The sequence below is a fragment of the Phoenix dactylifera genome, chromosome 8 (genome assembly GCF_051530095.1).
Source record: "Phoenix dactylifera cultivar Ajwa chromosome 8, Ajwa_hap1_PhDact_Kaust_v1.1, whole genome shotgun sequence".
NCBI lineage: Eukaryota > Viridiplantae > Streptophyta > Magnoliopsida > Arecales > Arecaceae > Phoenix > Phoenix dactylifera.
The window spans coordinates 1,065,724-1,086,875 of record NC_143197.1 but is presented as its reverse complement, the minus strand read 5'-3'; the positions used below and the strand labels follow the sequence as shown (position 1 = coordinate 1,086,875).

Here is a 21,152-nt window from a genome sequence, read left to right as displayed (position 1 = left end):
ATCTCTTTATCTCGCATAATCCGAGTTATCCTAAATTTGAAAAAAAAGTTAATTCATTTACTTTGTCTAACTTATTCCGCTTCTAAATGCAGCCAAAAAAATTAATTTTTCCATCAAAATGTATTACGACATGAAGGAAGCTGGAAGCATCACATATTTAGAACCAAAAAACGTTATCACACCATCAAGCTTCCTCTCAGGATAATCACAGATGCGCGAAGAAAGAAGTTCCTTATCACACTTAATTATGGTTCTAGTAGACAACAACAAAATCCATCAAGACTTCTTGTGACGAGTGAAATATACAAAGGTTTACTATAATATCATGATGAGTGATGGAGATTCTGGGCCATGTCATTGTTCATAGCCTGTTTATGGTTACCATTGTTATATAGCTCTGAAGGCGTTCCCCAGCAATTTATCAAAGAATTCGTAATTACCGACCTGTCATCTCCGTATAAAGAGGAGAATGGAAAAAAGAGAGACTTTAATGCCCCATTGCCTTGATGCCAAGCCCCAACCGCTTTAGATTTAAAGCCGGTCATGCATTCCATGTTAGAAGCTCTACCTGCAAAGGTGGTGCATGGGAAGAACACGGAGCAGGCAACTCCCCATGGCAACCTTCCTCCACCGTTCATTTCCGAGTCTCTGACGACGCCAGCTAACTCCAAAGCATTAATATCAGCACCGAAGGCCTTGAATGAACTCACCTCTGGCTTTTGCCGGCACCCCTTCCCATTAGAACGCTCGGAGATCAAACCTTGAGCTCTGCGTTCCAGCATTTCGTAATGAAATTTGAAGAGTTCTTGATGGAGAGATACAGCAATCATCAGAAGAGACTGGACCTTGAGAAAGAGGTAGGAGTTGATGGCCCATAATTTTGTCTTGGGTTTCCTTCTTTCTGAGATAGCACAAACAAACAAGCTATTCAACGGGCAGTTGTGTCGTAGGTGGCCGAGTTACAAACGGTACTTGAGGAGGAACAGCGACTGAATCAGATTTGGAGTTGTGCACTGCGGTGGCCACCTGTTTGCGGTTCATGTCGTTCTTCATCACTTCCTCTCCAGGTACTTGTTCAAGATCTCGCTCAGAAATCTTTTCTACCATTCACCTTTCTGAAGCGGACATTAATCTCACAAACCAAGATAAGAACCCTTTTTTGGAGCAAAAACAGTTCAGGAACAATTGATTTCAAATATTGCGACACTTTCCCATTGACCAAAAAACTTATTGGATTGGCCTATAGGCAACTTTATTTTCTTTTTGATGAAATCATATTTGCAGCAAGAATTTATTCTCATAACAATTATTCCAAAATAATCATAAAACTCTACAACATAACTATGGTGGTAAAACCGTCATATTTATAGCACCATTTTGACATGAAAACTGCTGCCATTAGCATGCGTTTTGTAAACAATCTAAATGGCTGTTGCACGAGGTTGTCACCTGCAACAGCTCGGGCACAGTTTCAGCTAGATAATGCAATCCAAATAGTCAAAAATAAGAAGATACACGATCCGTTATATAGGGGAAAACCTTTACTGCTAGAATGTGCTCGAATTGGCGCAGGTACATGTACTTCTTGCGGAATTATCAATGGTAGAAGAGGAGATAATCTACCTAGAAAGAAAGGTGGAAGACCTGAAATTGTGTCTCTATGAAGAGCGGGAACAAAAGCAAGAATGGAACGTTCAGCAACAGCAGCAGGAGTGGCAAAGACAACAGAGGCACTTCCTATGTGGGTCAGGTAACCAGAAAGGAATCCAAGAGGTTGAACAGTCGACACATTTGCCAAATACTGAAAGAAGTCAAAGTCTGGCACAAGAAAGACATCTTCCTGTGGAATCAGCCTCCGATGTTAAAAGCACGTCTTGCACAAAGACAAATGGTAAGATACCAACTTAACTATTCAAGGAATTCAATAAATTTGCTTCAAATTTGCTACAAGCTTAGTTAACCTGATGATTCGACGAATTTTGATTTGGATTACAGAATGAGCTAACTGGATCCCACACTATACATGGGGTTTGGAAAGATGTGTTATTTCCTCCTGACAAGAAAAGTTTGTGTTTGTGTTTGAATTCGAACAGATGAGGAAGCTGAGAGACCAAGAAGATGCAATGGACCAAACCGCACCTTGAGCTTTCTCAATGCAGAAACTAGTAATGAATCACCAAACAAACTCTCAGAAGAATTAATCAAAATTTTGATCAGCATATTCCATAAACTGAACCAGACATCAACTCAGATCGACAGTGAACTGACCGCTGTTCCAAAGCTTAATATCTCTTGCATGAGCTCAAGAAGCTTTGTTTCCAAAACTACATTCAACTGTAAGACACCTATGCACTCTTTAAAGGACACAGCAAATATGTTAGATCCTTATGGTGTATTGCCAGATGTCGATGGAACAGCGCGGGACATCGGATTGTACAAGAAAGTTATACACTTCACGCAAAGTTCATTAGATATGAGCCGTATCAGCTTGTGCCTCTCAGCCATTGGAAGACTGAGGTAAGTCTCAGACACCAAGTTTCATACAGTATTTACATATTGCATCAAGGGATGACACCAAATAACTTAAAAGATGTCCTGTAAATAGAATATGCTTAAGTGACTGATCTCATTACAGTTTGAAGAAGGTACCAACATCAAAAAAATTCTCATACATACCTTCCTGCAACATGGCTAACTAAGGCATATGTAGTTAATTGGTGCAGCATTTAAATGCATATATTCTTTTATTTTAGACACTTCAGTTTTAATAGGCACTGTCTAAGGAATCAACAATGTCTATAAAAAGCAAATGGACATGCACCATGTCTGAAGATATTTTGAAGCAACTGTACCGCTTACAAGATTTCTCCTGCTTAGACATGAATAACCTTGTACCCTGATGACCAACCTTGTACCCTGATGGATGCATCAATATCTTTGCAAGTAAGCAATACCTCCTGCTATCTATCACCACTTCCAGTCATACTTCCCAAAAAAATCTAGAGAACTAGGTGCAACATGTTGTCCATTAAACAACCTGATCAATTCTTTCTCACAGCTACTATTAGTTCCCTACATAGTGTTATGGACCCTGACAACATTTGATTTGTTTCAGGGTCCTGATGCAGAAGCTTTGCAATGTGAAGCTAAGTTCTCTGACTAACAAGCAGAAGCTAGCTTTCTGGATCAACATCTACAATGCCTGCATAATGCATGTATGTGAGCAGCCTCTGAACGCAATGTCTAAAAAATTAATACAGAAAAATCGCTTGAAAAAATTTTCTCAATGATTTCAGGCATTTCTACAGCATGGTCTGCCACCCTCTCCAGACAAACTGCTTGCACTACTGAACAAGGTAAATTCATTTTGTAGCACAGTGGAACCCAGTTTAAACTAAACTGGTCATTGTAGTTTCATGATCCTAAGAACTCGATTTCAAACAATTAGGAAAATTCACACAGATATTTGCAAAGCATGCTTCCAAGCAAAAAATAGATCTAAACAGGAAAATGTTAATGCATATGTATCTCCAGCATGCCAGAAATATCTTTGACTGTTTATTCTGATATAAGTTGACTCCAAGGCAGAAGATAAATTTTTAAATTGCTCTTTGTTGTGAACAAGTTATTTATCCGCAGTTGCATTAGTCTGGAAGCATTTTTTATTGAAACTGGGACATCCAGTTCACAAGTTGCAATTACTTTCAAACTGCATTGAACCACATAAATCCAGTTACCCGTAGATTTCGCCTCGGCCTTTTCCCATAAGGTCTCACTGCATACATCTTCTTATTTTATTTTAACTCATCTAGATTGATAAAACCAAATTTCTAAGGAATTTTGCTAAGAGGAATGAGCCAACTTGCTCCTTGGCTAAATAGCTGGGTTGAGGAAGAGTAGAGATGGGGAAGAAGATAGATAATTATTGAAAGAAACAAAGAGTGGAATCCACAGCTAAAGTGGTAAACTTTAATATAAGTTTGCTCATAACTCATAGAACTGCATCACAGACCCAAAAAGAGGTATATTAACAAGCAAAGAATAAAGCTTCTTAGTCATAACAAGACTTCCATATCAATAAGAAGACCTTTGGACTTCTCAACAAAAAACTGATTCATCGTCTTTTACCAAATAAAGGGTTGGAAGCTGTGTATGACATGTATGGCCCCACTAGATGAATTTAATATAGCACAGGGATTTGCTTTTTGATCGGAACTTAGTCAAAACTAGGATATTTTCGGAATAAGGCATCTCTAGAATCTTTCTTTCAATTTTGGAAGATTTTGATCAGATTTTTAAGTCAAGCAGGTGTCTCTATTTAGTTCAATAAGTGATCCAATTACTACTGGCTTGTCTGTGATTTTTCTGCTATCTAGAGAAATAGGCACACCTTGAAGGTTGTCATTGGAGTTCAAGTTGAAGTGTTGAACTGTAGTTTATATAGAGGAACATTGTGGCAAGCTGATATTTGAAGCATCTCGTAATTGTTTCAGCTATTCTCTCGAATCCTAATTTGAACAGAAATAGTTTTAAGATGCATTTGTGCAATTATTTCTTGGACTAAGAGGTCCTAGTTTTGTTTTGATTACATTTAACAGTGGTTTAGATGTCTTCATATATAATGGGCTCCATGGGAACTGAATGTAATCAGAACACTTGTTGTTCTCCATTATTCATCAACAAAAACAATAGTCCAGCAAAGCTTTCTGTTCTTCCTTTTCCCTTCTGCGTCAACCCTATTTCTGCCAAACTACATCAATATTTTGTGAATATACGGATCCCACCTCACAGTAGATGCACAAAGAAGTTGAACCGGAGTTCTGAATAAGATTTTACATTCCCAGACATCCTGAAGACTAATTCCTTGTAATCTTATACCTATTCCTAATCTAAAAGCTCAAATTCTGCATCATTCTTCTCAAATTTTCAGCAGAACATTCACATTTGTCCCAATTTTCATATCTCAGTTCTCAATGACAAGCTTTATAAAAGATCCCATAAATTACAATTAATCCTAGGTTATTATATCATATTAGTTTGTGAAAAACCATCTTTGCATGGTATTTTCTACTTCTTGTAGACATAGACAAAGATCAAACAATCCTTTGCTCCAATAGCAACTCTTCTATAGGAGTTTATCAGAAGGTCACATGCAAGGTCCACACTTTTGGTACCGGGTTCCATGCCACTACCTGACCGACATGGTACAGTGACAGATTATACCGTACTGACATTTGGTACCCAAATGCGTACTAGTTCAATACCAATACAACATTTTATGGCTTTTTTTGTTTTCTTTATTTTTTTTATTTTTGAAAATTATTTTTAAGATTTATGGATGTTTACAAAATTATAATGTACTTTTAGAGTACCCAATTAAGCCCCATTTACTGTTCAAAGTACCCAAATATAAGGTTTATGGATGTTAAAAATTATATGATAACACTATTTGTTCGGTTTTTATTCAACCTATGGCATGCAGATATTTATCTAGTTAGGAACATTTGTTCATGGGTATTTGCCTAGAATCATATTGAGCGGTTCAAAATATATTGTTTGTTATTTCAAGAATTATTTCACTGATAGTTGCAATATTTAATAAGTTGAAGTATTAAACAAAGTTTGCATAATAAAAGCATGTTTCATTATTAAGATTTCAATTTCTACAGACTCATGAACGTATTATAGCAAAGTCTCTATAGTTGCTCATTGTTTTTAAAAATCAAATGATCAACTTGAAGTCAGTCCATCCACGGGGTTTCATTTCTTTATGAGAGTGAACTAAATTGCCATCTTAGATCCATTATCAACATATTTAAATATCTTTCGCTGATTTTGTCCTTGCTCTCCTTTTTGAATGAAGCAGTTTGATGTAGGCCTATGTGTGTTTTTTTTCTAGGATTTGATGTTCATGCATGACATTTTTCTTTATTGAACCAAAATTACGTATCTTGTTTTATGACATAAGTAACATAACATTGTTACTAAGAGTTATTTTTCTGGTCTATTCTCGCCCAAGGTTGTTCACTAATGGACTCCTCTATTGAGAGTGAAATGGTGCATAATTATTCATCTGTGTCTAAATATTCATCTCCATATAAGAACATACCTTACATATATTCATCTGTGTCTAAATATTATTAAGATCTTACAAGTGTTGACAAAGGGGCAAGTAGGGACAGATACTATTGGATATAACAGAGGACGTGAAAGACAGTGGATTGTAAATTTGGAATTAAAAGTTAGATGAAGATGTTATGCTGGAAGCTTATTTTGCTATTGCAAATATATTCTCCTATATCCAATGGTGCCTCTCCCTGCTTGTCCCTCCGTCAACACCTATAAGGTCTTAATAACATTTAGACACAAATGAATATATGTAAATTTGGAATTAAGAGTAGATGAAGATGCCATGCTAGAAGTTGTTTCTGCTATTGCTAATACTCTTTAACATGCACTGATTCCATGTATAATTAATATTGGATACTGCAGCCTTTTTGAATAGTATTATGGCATTTTATTTAGTGTATAAAGTACCCATCCACGCAGGGAAAGATGAAGAAGACAGAAAGTAAGAAATGAAGGAAAGAAGAAAATGAAGAAAGAAAGGAAAAAAGAAGAAAAAAATGAAAGAAAGGAAGAATAGAAGAAGAAAAAGGAAAGAAAGAAAGGAAGGGAGAAGAAAAATAAAGAAAGGGAAGAAAGGAAAGAAACAAGAAGAAAAAGGAAAGAAAGAAAGGAAGGGTGAAGAAAAGGAAGGGAGGAAAGAAAGAAAAAAAGAAAAGGGGAAAAACCAGCAACGCTCTTGTGACCAAGATTTGCTAAACATACAATAAAGAAAGGAAGGTAAAGTAGAACAAACAACAAATTAGGATTCACTGAAAAAGTCAATATCGTCATACAGTAGTCGTTTTTGAAGAACATCATAATAGCCGTCATCAATCTAAACTGACAAGGATCCCATATAGATCAACTTGTTAAAATCTTAATATTTCCTAAACATAACTTGAATCATAAAGTACTAATCAAGCAAAAGATACATCAAAGGTATATATTTAGACATCGCAATTATATCACATGCATGCATGCAAAAGCAAGCTTGCATACACAAGCATATACATGTATATAGTTATCCATGAAAGAATACAATTTCCCAATCAATTATATCGCGTTCTCCCATTATGTGAAATTAAATCTGTAAAACTTACTTTCATGATATTGCTTTCTATATACATTCTTGTGTATCACATTATAATTAAACAACACCTACCTTAGCCCCAAATTACTCAAGTGGAGCCATGCCATGTAGTTCATGGCTATGCATTTTTGTCATGAATCAATCCACCATAACTACATTTCATGTGAGACTTTGTAATCAACTCAGAAGTCAGAAGCATCCTATTTCCTCAACGGTTTGTGGATGTTTAATACTTGGTCAGCTATCAAGGGCTTTTAGTGAAAATTTATGATAAATGGCATGACTTTAATATTTATCTGATCCAGCAAGTTTCTATGCTTAAGATCCAATCTAAAAGTTGGTTTGGGAGTTGACTTACATCAATCAAAAAGTCCATATACTTCTTTTAGTTGTCGAATTATGGGTCCCTGCTATTGTCTAATAGCACACTGAGGAACTAAATTGTGATTTAGGCTGCAGCGAATGTTGGTGGTATCGTACTGAATGCTCTAGCTATTGAACATTTCATTCTCAGGCACTCATCAGATACTAAAAGTGTAAGTGAACCATGTAGAGGCCAATGTGTTATTTTTGATATTTATCATGTGCTAATCCTCCACCCAATAACAATCCCTTATAAATAAATTGCCTTGTCAATCTATAAGGGAGTCATGGACGAGAAAGAAGCACTTCTGCGACATGCTTATGGCCTTGGGTACTCAGAACCAAATGTCACGTTTGCACTTTGCAGAGGTACCATGTCTTCACCAGCGGTAAGTAGATCTCTCTCTCATCTGCTATCCAGATCCATCTCAAACTACTGTCTACATATTTATTTAATTGGCTTTTTTCAGATGTACTAAACTGCCAGCACATATAACGCCTTTATGTGGAAATTTAAATATTCTGCTTGATATTCAGAATTTTAAATTACAGGATGTCTGGTTTATTTTGAAAGGTGAAGTGTAGTTTTGTACTTCTGTTAGTCTTGCAGTCCTTTCAAGTGGTATTTAATTGTTCGTCATGTTCTGCTCGTTTGTACAGCAAAATGCTCTCTCTAAGAGCTTGAGAATTCACTGCAGATTTGATTATGTTTTATTATACATAAGAAAGGGTCTCTCACTTCCAATTCAAAAGAAAAAAGAAAAAATGCCACCAAAGTCTCAATCACTTCCTCTGAGGCAGTTGGGCTATAAATTTGCTTAGTTAAGTTCAATAGGACTTGTACGTACTAAATTTCTATCCAATTACATGGCGAATGCTTGCAGTTGAGAGTCTACACTGCAGAGAATGTGGTGAATGAACTGGAAAGAGCAAAAGTGGAGTACCTGGAAGCATCGGTGAATATTACCAGCAAGAAGAAAATCATCTTGCCCAGACTTCTGCATTGGCACATGCGAGATTTTGCAGATGATGTTGAATCACTCCTAGAGTGGATCTACAGCCAACTGCCAAGGTCCAGACCACTAAAGAGAATGATCAAGGAATGCTTGAATGGAGACACCAAGATACCCTTAATAAAAATGGTGGAAATTGAGCCTTATGAAGCAGAATTCTGTTATTTGTTGCCTTTTTAAGAATCTTTTCGTTATAATTTCATGTCTTTGTTTATTTTTTGATGTGCAAGTTCATATCATTGTTTCAAAAGCTAGAATTTGGAACATGAATTTTGACACAATTCGGACGTTCACCCTAAACAAAATAGCATTGTACAAGAAGTCCTTTTCATTCAAAAGTAAACATATGCTGTACAAAAGGAGAACAGCATGCCCATGATAATCTGAGAAATGATACTTATTCTAGTAAGTTTTGGAGAACATGTATAATTTTAAAGTACAAGTCACACTATTAATATTTAGAAAATTGACAACATGGAGGGCGTATGATTGCATATCAGAAAACTAGCTTGACATAATCTGGTTGTTGGTACTGCAAGAATTGGCTCCTTTGTCTGAGTAAAGCAGTATCCTACAGGCAATACCTAGTTGAATCGTGAAAGGGCAAACTATCTGAATTGCACCAAGATTCCAACTATAAGACTCGACCAAAATACCCTCAGAGTTAAAAGGTAATTCTTTAAGGCCAACCAAATTATTAATAATCCTTACATTGACAAGCCAAAGTAGAAATTCCTCTCATAAATATCATGCTGTCATGACCATAGTAGCAAGCTACAGCACTTTACACCTTTTAACACAGAACTAGTTGGACCCCTGAATCAGAAAGGGAAAAATTTAGGAACATTCAGAGTAGAAATGCCACTGCTCTATTTAACAAATTAAGGCCAAATATGGTATCTTTACAATTGGCTTTCACCGTGATGTTTAATGGTTCAGAAAGTTTACCTTCAGCAGTAATAGAAATCAGACATGGTTTCGAGCTGTTTAATATTTCATCACAGAATCACAAGCGCAAACCTGATGCATCATCAGCATTGAAAGAAACTGAAGTATCCACGAATACAGGGTGAATATTAGCATCGCTGGGCACTTATGATGCTAGACTCCATGAGACTAAAAGAATTTTATCGGTGTGCAATTATCTTTGTCCCTTCTTGTGGTCGATCTCTAGATGTGGTCCTTGAAGATATGTTTGTTGCAAATGATTTCAGTATTGTGTTACATGTAAGTTTATCCCTATATCTTCATTCTTTATCAGTTAAAAATTCAGAAATACTTAGTGATGCAAACAAATGCTTGGATTATACTCATGAATATTCACTCATCAGCTGCTCCCATGTAACAATAACCATTTTGGAATACCAAAGAAGATTAATCATGGCAAAACCATCATGTTCAAGAAATTACAAGATGCTAAAACACTGCTAAGCTAGGAATTAACAGTTTGAAGAGGGCTAAATGTTAGTCTAGAGTTTGATCGAGTGATTAGCTATGATTAAGACAGTGCTTTTTTGGTTCTAATCATCAAACGCCCAGGAAAATAAAGTGCGGTGGACTCTTTTACCACCGATCCAATAAGCCAGTTCCACGCATAATTCTAGTCCATGCTTGTTTATAAAAAAAATTAAAAACCAATCATAAATCACAACACAAGAAAACAAGCATAGATAAAAATCAGCTATAAGCCTACAACAGATAAGGGTAGATTCATATCATGCGTCTCAAGGTTCAAACTTGAAGCAAGATATGAAGATCATAGTCTTTGGCATGACGAAGTAGGTAGAGGGTTATAAAAATCATACTTCTCAGCATAATGAAGCAAGTAGAGGTATACTAGTTTCTTGATTTCCAGCGACTGCGACGCTACATTCTTCACGACCTGAAGGCCCATAAGAAAAGAAAGAAAGAAACGAGATCAGATAGCTGTAGGTATGCGAATCGATCAAAAAGGGAAAGAGATCCAATACCGCTCCAAGAAATGCTCAAACCTTGGGGAAGATGAGCGGAAACCTGGGGGAAGAAGTGGGAGACGTCGACGTCCTAGGCGATGAGGGCGAGGAGGCGCTTGAGAGCCTCGGACTTCTCCGAGTCGAACCGGCTACCGAGGAGGAGGGCGATGTTCACGTCGTCGGGATCATCGTAGAAGTGGGCGTCGGTGCCGATCCAAAGCACCAGCGATGACGCCTTGCTCAGGATCTCCGCTGTCCCCCCGATTTGGGGGAATATCGCCGCCCTAGGCCTACCACTTTACCGCGTCCGACCGGCTTCTCGGTCTCCGGCGAGGTGGGGGGAAGAGAGAGACCGTGTTCTTGGAGATCGTCGCCCGGTCACTCATTTTATAGGCTTGCCGGCGGTTCCACTCCCACGGACCGGGTAATATTACATCTAAGGCTGCAAATGGGTCGGGTCGACCCGTGACCCGACCCGACCCGACTCGGTTAAACCCCGGCCCGACCCGTTTTAGAGGACTTGCGGTTAAAAATTGAACCGTCCTATTTTTCAGGTGGGATCTGGATCAACCCAATCTCAACCCGCTTCGGACCTAACCCAATTTATTTTTTTTTTTGGGTCAATTTGGATCGTTTATCCAACAATCCGATCTGACCCGATTCGGATCTGGATTACCCGTTTAAGCCTGCAGCCCGCAACCCACAACCCATTCACTGATTGATTAACCCGTGCGACATAAGATAAGGATCACCGTATACGGCCGCTTGTATATGGGGGTGAAATGAAATGCTTGACATGGCAAATTGTTAGAGGACGTGGACATATTCATCTGCTAGAAGCATTTCTATATAGGCGAAATTTGTAGTTATTCTCGATTTCTTGATAAAAGCTATCCGTATGTCCACCGTTATTAACTTAATGCTGGTGTGGAACTATCCATCTTGTTATTTTCCAAAATAACTTATTTACTATATTCTCTTATGTGCTATAGAATCATGATGCAAACTACAAAGTAATTTTCATGCATATACCTTAAAGGTAATATACTAATATATATTGTATCATGGAATTCTACTTGAATTTTATTGAAGTGTGAAAATTTATTTCACAATAAATTCCAAGATAGCAAAATAGACTTGGATGGATTATTTTGCTAGATCATGTGAAAAGGATGAGAGAAAAAGCATTAGCAGTCAACTATACTTCTCAATCAATTCTTCTTATGTTGTTGGTTTTGATATGGAGAATATTGGTCATCCTACCTCGAATTGTTCAGATCTCTCCGACCTCGGCCCTGCTCGAGGTGAATAACCTCGGCCTTGACCAATGTATTATACTGGTCAATCCAGCCATGGAGTAATACCAAAAGATCATTAAAGGAGTTGCAGTTACAGTTTAGATAGTGGTCGCTCCACAATCATAAATACACAATCAGCGCAATTAGCATCTCGAACATACTAAGAGGCTAGTTTTCACTATGCAGTTATCATGCCTCTCGACGATTAAAATAACAGATTCTTACCCCATCCTATACATACGGGTGATCAGAGAATCCTAAGGTAAGCATGTCTGAATACTCTTCCACTCTCATTCTCTCTCATTCTTTTAATGTTGCTCTAGAATTCCACTAACTTAAGCATCGGAGGGTTTCCCACCAGAAACCTTCCGGTAAGTAGACTTTCTTTCAGGTCGATCTCTCGGCCGACCTGCTTTTCTTCTTGGTTCTGGCCAACCTCTATTATCCTTGGGTGACATCTGGCCCTAGCTCGAAATCTAGCAGCAATGGATATAAATGGACAATGTTTGCTTTCTTATACTAATTTTAACTATTGACTTTCCATCATGCTCAGGCTCCAAATTAAAACTTCTAGCAATCTCTACTACGCATGTTTTAGGTTCTTACACCAACCTTTAAGGCGCTAGAGACTTGGACGTGTGATCTACGGATGCACTATATTGTAGATACGTACACGGAGAGCTTAATGCAAGTATATGATCCGCTACTAAGTTATCTCTTAATGCATGCACAAACTAGTATATAAACAAATTTTCCAGTAGCTTGGGGAGGGTAATTTATCATCACAAGGAGAAAACACTATATAAGACAAAATATTGTCCATCAGTCTAATCTATCAAAGAAATTATTTTTAAAAAAAATGAATTTAGTGAGGTGGAAGAAATCGATAAACATATAGGACGGTAACCAGGTTCCGGAGAAGTTATTCCACACCCATAGCTTGCATGATCTGAAGCTCATATCGATGAACGCATTTTACGGAACTACCAAAAAAATGAATTTATCAATCAGTGCGACAAAAATTTTGAAGACAGACGATCCAATTCCAAATCCTTCTTCATTTACTATATCACAACCTCCAAACAAAAACTCCTGTCTCCTACTTGATTAAGTCATAATAGCTATCAACATAGTTCTCTTTTCATTCAAATCAACAACGTACATTGCATATAACATTGCTCTCAAATTAATAGTTTACACCATATATATGTATATATTGGTACAATGCATTATAGAAGGGATTGCTTCATCATGCAACATTTAAGTTACAATGGCAACTAAAATACTGCAATAGTTATTTTATTTGGTTTGTTCGTAACTGTAGTTGTGGGAATATTGATTTCTGTTTCAATGCTTGCAATTGATAACTGTAACATGCAAGCATAGTTTTTACCTTTGATTGATGGGTCTTTGAAGAAATATGGTTATGTTAATAATAAACTATCTACTAATATTGTTATTCTACAAATTTACTTATTATTTCATTACCTTAACATAATTATTATTATCATTAAAGCATATTATATTATAAATGGTAGTAATTTTCAATATTTTATTATGCAATGTACATATTAAAAATAAGTATATTTTCGTATGGTATGAAATTATATGACGGTGGTAGCAGAATCCAGGGACTTGCTGGTGTTGCTCAGCATCAAGTTTGGAACATCAGGCGGTCAACGGCGTAGATTGCATTGCAGACATGCAGGTCTGAGTACTGCTTCGCGTATCTCTCAGGGTACCCTAGATGAGCTGGCAGCTTGAAAAATACCGGGTGGGCCCACAATTTGCGGACGGTAACTCCCGTGCAGCACCGTGAAAGCCTGCTTGCAGCTCAACCCGTCCCCCCATTTTGCGATGGAGCGGCTCAAGCATAGGCAGCAGTGATTCTCTATACAAGTTTTCAGAGTTCTTTGACAGCTTGGAACATCTAGAGCCCTCACATTATTTTAGAACTTCTCACATGATTTTTTTTACCTGGGAGTCCCCATCCTTGAACTTTCTTAAGATTAATTTTAACGACTTAATCCTAGATGGAGGCAGGAGGGGAGGGATCGGTTTTATTATCAGGGGTTGAGTTTTAATATGGGGGCAGCATAGGGTGTCAGATCTTCGATACATTCGTTTCGGGGCAGAATTACAGGCGACTTGGATGGGATTGCATTATGCGCGGCATGTGCTTCAGGCGAACTCCATCCTCTTGGAGGATGATACGGCCACGGTGATCAGCTGGGTCAGAAGGGGCCCGAACATTGATGGAAGAGTTTATCTTTTGCTCCTCGATATTTGGTTGATGGTGAGAGAGGATATTACATTTCAGGCTATGCATATATATCGCGAGACTAATGGTACGGTGGATTAGGTGGCGGCATATGTAGCGAGCCACTCAGAAGATATCCTACTAATGTACTTCGTGACATTTTATTCACCACTCCCCACCCCCCAGCACCCATATCGGAATCCTTTACTTTTTAACGGGTGAAGTCTCATTCATCGTCACCACCGGTGACCATAGCCAACCTTCCTTTTTTATTATTTTTCTTTTCCCCCATTCACCACTTCCAAAACGCCCCTAGACCGAGAGCCCACCCGCACTCTCCGACCTCGGCTTCTGCGATACAGCTTCTCCTCCATCCCTCTTCTCTTCCTTCTCTCTTTTGTTGGCTGCTTTCTCCTGAGGAATCCGAAGAATCCCACCCGAATTCAAGCAGGAAGGTAGCCATTTCTTTCCTACCGTCTCTATGGGGTTCTTTCTATTCTGGTTCTCCCTTTATTTTGTTCAAATCATTCTCTGTTTCCTTTTATAGTAGATTTCGTGGAATCTTGTGATATATGAGTACATCGTCGGAGGAAGCCTCGGAGATCAGTGACTCCGAGCTCGATGAATACGAGGAGGATTATTACATAGTATTGAAGACCGGCAACCACAGGGTAAAGAATCCTGATGGCACCTTCCGGTGCCCCTTCTGTGCCGGGAAGAAGAAGCAGGAGTACCTCTACAAGGACCTCCTCCAGCACGCCACTGGAGTTGGCGCCTCTAACAGCCGGCGAGCAAAGGAGAAGGCCACCCACCGGGCCTTCGCTAGATTCCTCAAGACTGACCTCGCCGACGCCGCGGGGTCCTCCCAGCTATCGCCTGTTGAGCAAGAACAGCACGCTCCCAAGCCATGCGATGATGAATTGTTCGTCTGGCCTTGGATGGGGCTTCTCATCAATGTCCCCGTGGAAGAAGGTGGGTTTAAGCTCGGAGAAAAGATCTCAGATTTTAATCCCGTTGATGTCATTCCTTTAGGGGAGGGGATCTGCCAGAGTGAGAGGGGAGCTGCGGTTGTGAGGTTTAACAAGGATTGGAGTGGGTTCAAGGATGCCATGGCTTTCGAGAACCACTTCAAAGCAAATCATCGTGGAAAGAAGGATTGGAATGAGAGCGTTGGAGATGGCTCTGGGATGTTTTATGGGTGGATTGCGCGGGATGATGACTATAACTCCAAGGACATTGTCGGGCATCATCTTCAGAGGCATGGGGAACTGAGGACAATTTCGGATGTTGCTAAGGAGGAGTCCAAGGAGACTGGCAAGATTGTGGCGATTCTTGCCAATCAAATTGAGGTCAAAAACAAATACTTGCAGGACTTGGAGTTTCGGTACAATGTGACCGCTCTGTCACTAAATCGAATAATGGAGGAGAAAGATAAGCTTCACCAGGCCTACAATGAAGGTATGTCTACCAAGCTCCGTAATCTATTCTTTTTTTCACAACAAGGATAGCAGGCGTAATTTATAACTTGTCAGTATCTTGTTAGATATTTTAAAAATATCTCACAATGTACAGTGCTTCAATTTGCTTGCATTTGAAGCTTCTATTAGTTTAAGAATTTGATAGAATTTACAATTTTATCAGGACCCACTATTAGATTGAAGAAGGCTCCTGTTGACTGTTTGAATGTTGGGTTGATGTTTCAGTCTACATGTCTTGATATATATATATATATATATATATATATATATATATATATATGCATCAGAAATGCTTATCTAAATCAGGGTTACGATGGTAGCTGTGTGTTTGACAAGTATTCATATGAATCTGCTACTTGAAGATTTGAACTGGTTTCTGCTTGAGAAGTTGTCATTCCATCTTCCCCTGAGCCCTGTCATTCTTTACATAACAAAATAGCAAGAATTGGTTACGTAAGTTTTCTTTCCAAGAAGTATATTTACTATAGCAAGCCTAAACTTGTAGATCTTAGTGACCTGCAAGTGTCAATGCTTATTTCCTCCCATATAACTATCTGCAAAGCGCAACTTTGGCACGGTTATCTGAGCATAGAGAAAATACTTTGGCAGAGAAACATTAAGTCTTGGGCCTTATATGATAGCAACAAGGGGAATACTGGTCATATTGAACAGTTCTTTTTTTTTTCCTTGAAACATTGATTAAACAGTCATAGGATTTTAACTTCAAGAAGGTGCTAAGATTCTGAAATCTTGTGTATCTAAGCAGCCTTTGTTTGCTAGGCGCCATAATGAGCACGGGGTGATAAAAGTTATGCTTAATTAATTGTACATGGTGGATATCTTAGTACTCTTATAAGTAATTAACTGTCAATGGTTTGTGAGCTCGTGGTTCAAGATATGTGCAAGTTCAATGATGACAACTATTGTTAAACAAACTAATACTGTTTATGATTTTCCGCCTTCATTCATAGACAACCATTTCATCCTGTTGATTGAGGCCAACTTTTGGGTTCTCACCATTGGTTCTCCTTTTGTTCCTGAATTTCAGCTAAAAACAAATGGATAGAAAAACCTGATGTGGACGGTCCCGCTGATTTTTTGTTGGCAAACTGGTGTTAGGCTTATTTTCTAGGAAAGCATCATCAGTTAGTGGCCTCTGCTGGAAAGACATCTCTTGTCAGCTTATGCAGCCAATCTTTCCAGTTCTCTTTCTAGCTCAGGCATGACATCAGTACCAAGGCTATGTGTTTCTTCCTTGTTTTTCTTTTGAGGGAGGAGCTGATCCTGTACTATTTTTCCCTCCCTAGAAGTAAAGCTTTTAGACCCCTTCCATTGAAGTAACATTTGGCACTATCCATGAACTTTAAAGCACATAATTTATGCATATCTTTGTGGTTCTCCGTATTAATTGGCACCTGGTGTGGATTTTCTTTGCTAATTCATGAACAAAGCTTACTTATGAGATACATAAAGTGCACATATAATTATTTTGTGGATAGGTGGCTCTATGATGGCAGAAGCTGAATCATTTGTAAGAACACCAATTGCATGTAACCGACATAACTTTAGAGGGCATTTGTAATTGCAAGCTTGTTTTCATATATCTTCTTGCCTATGTTTGGGTAACATCCACATATGCAATGCTAAACGGCATTTTTCGGTTGCTGATGACTTAATCAGCTTATCCAAGCACCAGATGTCTTGTAGGAATACAAAGACGACAATGTGATTTTCCCCTCCCATTTCCTTCTTCTTTTGTTTTTTTTGAATATTTGTATAGATGTCTGTGTACAACCTAAAGTGCAATTATGCAATTGCCTTTTTCTTTTCTATGTATCAATAATCTGAGGATGCAACTTTCTCTCATGATACATTTTTGTCAGAAATGAGGAATATGCAGCGTATGGCACGTGAGAATGCTCACAGGATTTTTGAGGAGAATCAAAAATTGAGGTCAGAATTGGACATGAAGAGGAAAGAACTTGATTTGCGATGCAAAGAACTTGATAAGTTGGAGGTCCAGAATGACAGCGAGAAAAAGAAACTTGATAACGAGAAGCAAAAGGTATTTTATTCTGGTACATCTATTCTGTACGCAATGTAAATCGTGTGAGATAGAGTCTCTCGTTTAAAGAATGAAATATTAATTGCTTTATCAAGTGATCTGCTTACTATACTGCATTGGTTGTTTTATTAAAGAACCATCAGGTTATTCTATGATTGCTCTTTTTTAAAAAACAATCAACTCCACCTTTTCGTGGGTTCTGAAGTGTTGAATAAAGAATTTCTGTTTTGCAAGATTGTCACCACAGATGCGGTATAAAGATTGCTTGGTCTACTACTCTTTTGCAATCTAAGCCATAAACTCATCCTCCATGATTACTTTTTGTTGAAAACTGTCAAGTATGTTTATGAGGCATGTCAATGATAAATTATCAAATAATTTTTGGATTGAAAGGCACGAGTGCTATTGGCAGGAGATAGCTAGGCATAAATAAGTAAATAACTTGTTTTTATGGTTAACAACTAACAAACTAACCAGTTGTATGATAGCATTATCTTGCTTACCATAGCTTTTTAATTTACATATAAAATTTTTCTGTAGGATGCTTTACACTTTATTAATGCTATTGCAATTTGCTCAGACTGCACTGGAAAATAGCTCGCTAGAATTGGCATCTATTGAGCAAAAGAAAGCCGATGAGGATGTTTTGAGACTGGTCGAAGATCAGAAGGTTATTAACAGTATTTACTTATAGTGTTTGTCATTAGTTATCTTGCCAGACCTACTAACATCTGTCAATTGATTGCACATGCTTATCTTTTGATGAGCATGGAAATTTGTTCAGAGGGAAAAGGAGGCAGCTCTTGCTAAAATACTTCAGTTAGAGAAGCAACTAGACCAAAAGCAAAAACTGCAGCTGGAAATAGAACAGCTGAAAGGGACCTTACGTGTGATGGAACATTTGAAAGGAGAGGATGATACAGATATGGAGAAGAAGATGGAAGAGTTGACGGAAAAACTGGAAGAAGAAAGGAGTATTCTAGAATCCTTAAATGCAACTCTTATAAGCAAGGAGCGCAAGAGCAACGATGAGTTGCAAGAAGCACGTAAAGAATTGATTATGGTGAGGATCTTTTTCCTATTATAGTTATGCAAAAAAAAAATTCTTTTTTCTAGAGGATGGGCCTTGGCACAACGGTAAGGTTGCTTTATCATGACCTGGGGTGTTATGGGTGCTATGGGTGTGAAACCTGGAAACAATCTCTCCACATATGAGGGTAAGGCTGCTTACAATTGAACCCGCCTAGCCGGCGGTGGAGGGAGTCTCGTGCATTGGGACACCTTTTTGTTTAGATAGTTATGCACTTGAGTCTATCTTTTCCACAATAACTATATTCCCTTTAAAGCACATAAAACATTTCTTCTTTAAAAATTTGTTTATGTGATATAGGGTTTGGATGATTTGTTGAGCGCTCGTGCACTGATTGGAATCAAAAGAATGGGTGAACTCGATGAAAAGCCTTTCCAAAATGCTTGCAGGAAAAGATATAAAGCTGAAGATGCAGATACCAAAGCCGCAGAATTGTGTAGTAGCTGGCAAGAGGAGCTAAAGATACCATCATGGCATCCGTATAAGATTGTTAATGATGATGAAGGGGCTCGGGTACAAAATTTGAATTCAAATGTTTCTCATATTAAGATGAATCTCTTTACATGATAAAGCATTAGTTATGTATATGTGAAATGTTTGCAGGCAAGGGGAGGTTTTAAATGCTATTCTGTACGTAAGTTTGTATTGTGTGTGTTCTCATGTTATGAGAATTGTTTGCAGTCAAGGGGAAGTTTTAAATGCTATACTATATGTATGTCTATATGCATGCATGTGTTTATGTATGTCGCAGGGGGGGGGGGGGAGGTGTGGGGTTCTACTTAAGCTTACTATCTCTGAAAATCATCTTGATCTCTGCTTTTGTCTTTCAAATTTTTGTTACCATGATTGGTGCTTATAACTATTGATGTTTCTCAGTAAATGCTTATGAATGTTGATTTTGCATGTCTCCGAGCAAATCAATGCTCTCTCTCTTCTTTTTCCCTCTCTCTCTCTCTCTCACACACACACACACGCAAATGTCCTTTGTGATTCAACCTTAATTTCTTTGCAATCATGCATGCTAACTTACATTTTATAACAACTCGAACTTTTGATTGTACAGGAAATTATAGATGAGGATGATGAAAAGTTGAAAAATCTATGGATTGAGCTAGGGGATGATGTGTACAATGCTGTGAAAATAGCTTTAATGGAGATAAATGATTACAATCCCAGTGGAAGGTATGTAATACCAGAGCTTTGGAATTTTAAGGAAGGGCGCAAAGCTACAATGAAGGAGGTCATCCAGTACATATTTAAGCAGTGGAAGAATAATAAGCGCAAAAGATGAGATATAAAAGGTTGGCTCCTACTTGGTTCGATTCCATTTTAGAGAACAGTGCCTGTGATAGCAAATATCTTGCTAAAGTTGTAGTGGGAATGAGAGATACTTGTTACATAACATGTAGGTTTCTTTAGCAAGCTATTGTTACATTTGGTGTGAATATTCTGTAAAGAATTGTTCTAAAAACTATTGGCAAAGTTGTGGTTCCCATGACTATTAAGGTACTTAAAATATCTGTAAATACTGCTACCCGTCCGGTGAAAGACATGGAGCTTTTGGGATTCCAGAGTCAATTTTGTTCTCCTAGACTATTATTTCTATAAGACGAGCATTTCCTCAAGCATTCTTCCTTAAATTGATACATATCAGTGATGAAGCTCTGATTGGTGCAGGAGACCATCGAGGATGTGAAGCGGGGAAAGCTTTTTGTTCATCGACTGAACCATATCAGCGGTGCCAGAGACACAACAATGGTGAGGTTTTGGAAGCTGTTCCAACTTCGAATATCTGGGGAAGTTATTCAGGTAGACCTTTTTTGTTCCATGGTGTTGTAATGCTAAACGAGAGAAACATAAAGACGTCAATTTGGTGGATGCTATTAGATGTACCAGGAGTATTGCTAATATACATTATCTATCGTAGATTCTCTACGATCACTTTCACCATACCTCCATATGATAGTGATCATGACTTCCTTGTGGTGGCATTCCAGGTTTTATTGATGTGTTCCAAGATGTAGCTATTACCCAAATTTCATTAACAGGACTCACCTGTCCTGTTATTTGGCTCTGTGATACATGCAGGGCGTAAGCTGGTTTCTGAGTTGCAGCTTTCATTCGTCTCCAATGTGGTTCAATTGCAGTTTTGAGGCTCAATGACTAGGTTTTTGAAAGAAAAAGGTTTTTTCTTGGACTGAGGCTTCAGTGTTTTATGCGAACCAGGTTTCCAGGGAACGACTATGTTCCAAATGGTTGGTAAGATGTAGAACAATCGAACAAAGTCCTCCTAGAATTCAAGTGCCAGTTGCTAGATTTGTACAAAGGAGTGTGACAACACTGCTTATCATCTTGTGAAGGCAGTTGTGTTGGACATGGACATTGTTGCTTATGCGGCAGCAATCCTAGTAAGGTTTTAATAATTCCATAGCATT

General features: G+C 38.2%; 2 protein-coding genes and 1 long non-coding RNA gene across 8 annotated transcripts; 2 read left to right on the top strand and 1 right to left on the bottom strand.

Moving 5' to 3' along the window:
- Positions 1 to 212: 212 nt before the first annotated feature.
- LOC120110151 (uncharacterized) lies at positions 213 to 10,926 on the bottom strand. Of its 5 annotated transcripts, none has more exons than XR_015967708.2 (3): positions 10,566 to 10,926; positions 569 to 10,456; positions 213 to 444 (listed from the first exon to the last, which is right to left on the bottom strand). It is a non-coding gene; the product is annotated as an uncharacterized LOC120110151 (long non-coding RNA). The 5 variants fall into 5 exon arrangements; XR_005510900.3 differs by having other exon boundaries at positions 213 to 768; positions 846 to 10,456; XR_015967710.2 differs by having other exon boundaries at positions 213 to 3,202; positions 8,506 to 10,456.
- LOC103703500 (ternary complex factor MIP1 leucine-zipper protein (Protein of unknown function, DUF547)) lies at positions 565 to 8,754 on the top strand. The gene is made up of 9 exons (XM_088702256.1): positions 565 to 857; positions 951 to 1,067; positions 1,573 to 1,891; positions 2,094 to 2,517; positions 3,116 to 3,215; positions 3,297 to 3,356; positions 7,651 to 7,734; positions 7,843 to 7,950; positions 8,446 to 8,754. Exons 1-9 carry the CDS (start codon positions 789 to 791, stop codon positions 8,752 to 8,754), a joined length of 1,590 nt encoding a protein of 529 aa, XP_088558382.1. The 5' UTR covers positions 565 to 788.
- Positions 10,927 to 14,381: 3,455 nt separating the features above from the next.
- Positions 14,382 to 20,667, top strand: LOC103703501 (factor of DNA methylation 1). 2 transcript variants are annotated; one of them, XM_008786371.5, is made up of 8 exons: positions 14,382 to 14,539; positions 14,635 to 15,542; positions 17,446 to 17,627; positions 18,208 to 18,297; positions 18,412 to 18,690; positions 19,018 to 19,230; positions 19,781 to 20,018; positions 20,395 to 20,667. In XM_008786371.5, the coding sequence occupies exons 2-7, from the start codon at positions 14,657 to 14,659 to the stop codon at positions 20,006 to 20,008; spliced, it is 1,878 nt and encodes a 625-aa protein (XP_008784593.4). In that variant the 5' UTR covers positions 14,382 to 14,539; positions 14,635 to 14,656; the 3' UTR covers positions 20,009 to 20,018; positions 20,395 to 20,667. The 2 variants fall into 2 exon arrangements, with proteins under 2 accessions (XP_008784593.4, XP_008784591.4); XM_008786369.6 differs by having other exon boundaries at positions 14,632 to 15,542.
- The last annotated feature ends 485 nt before the right edge of the window (positions 20,668 to 21,152 follow it).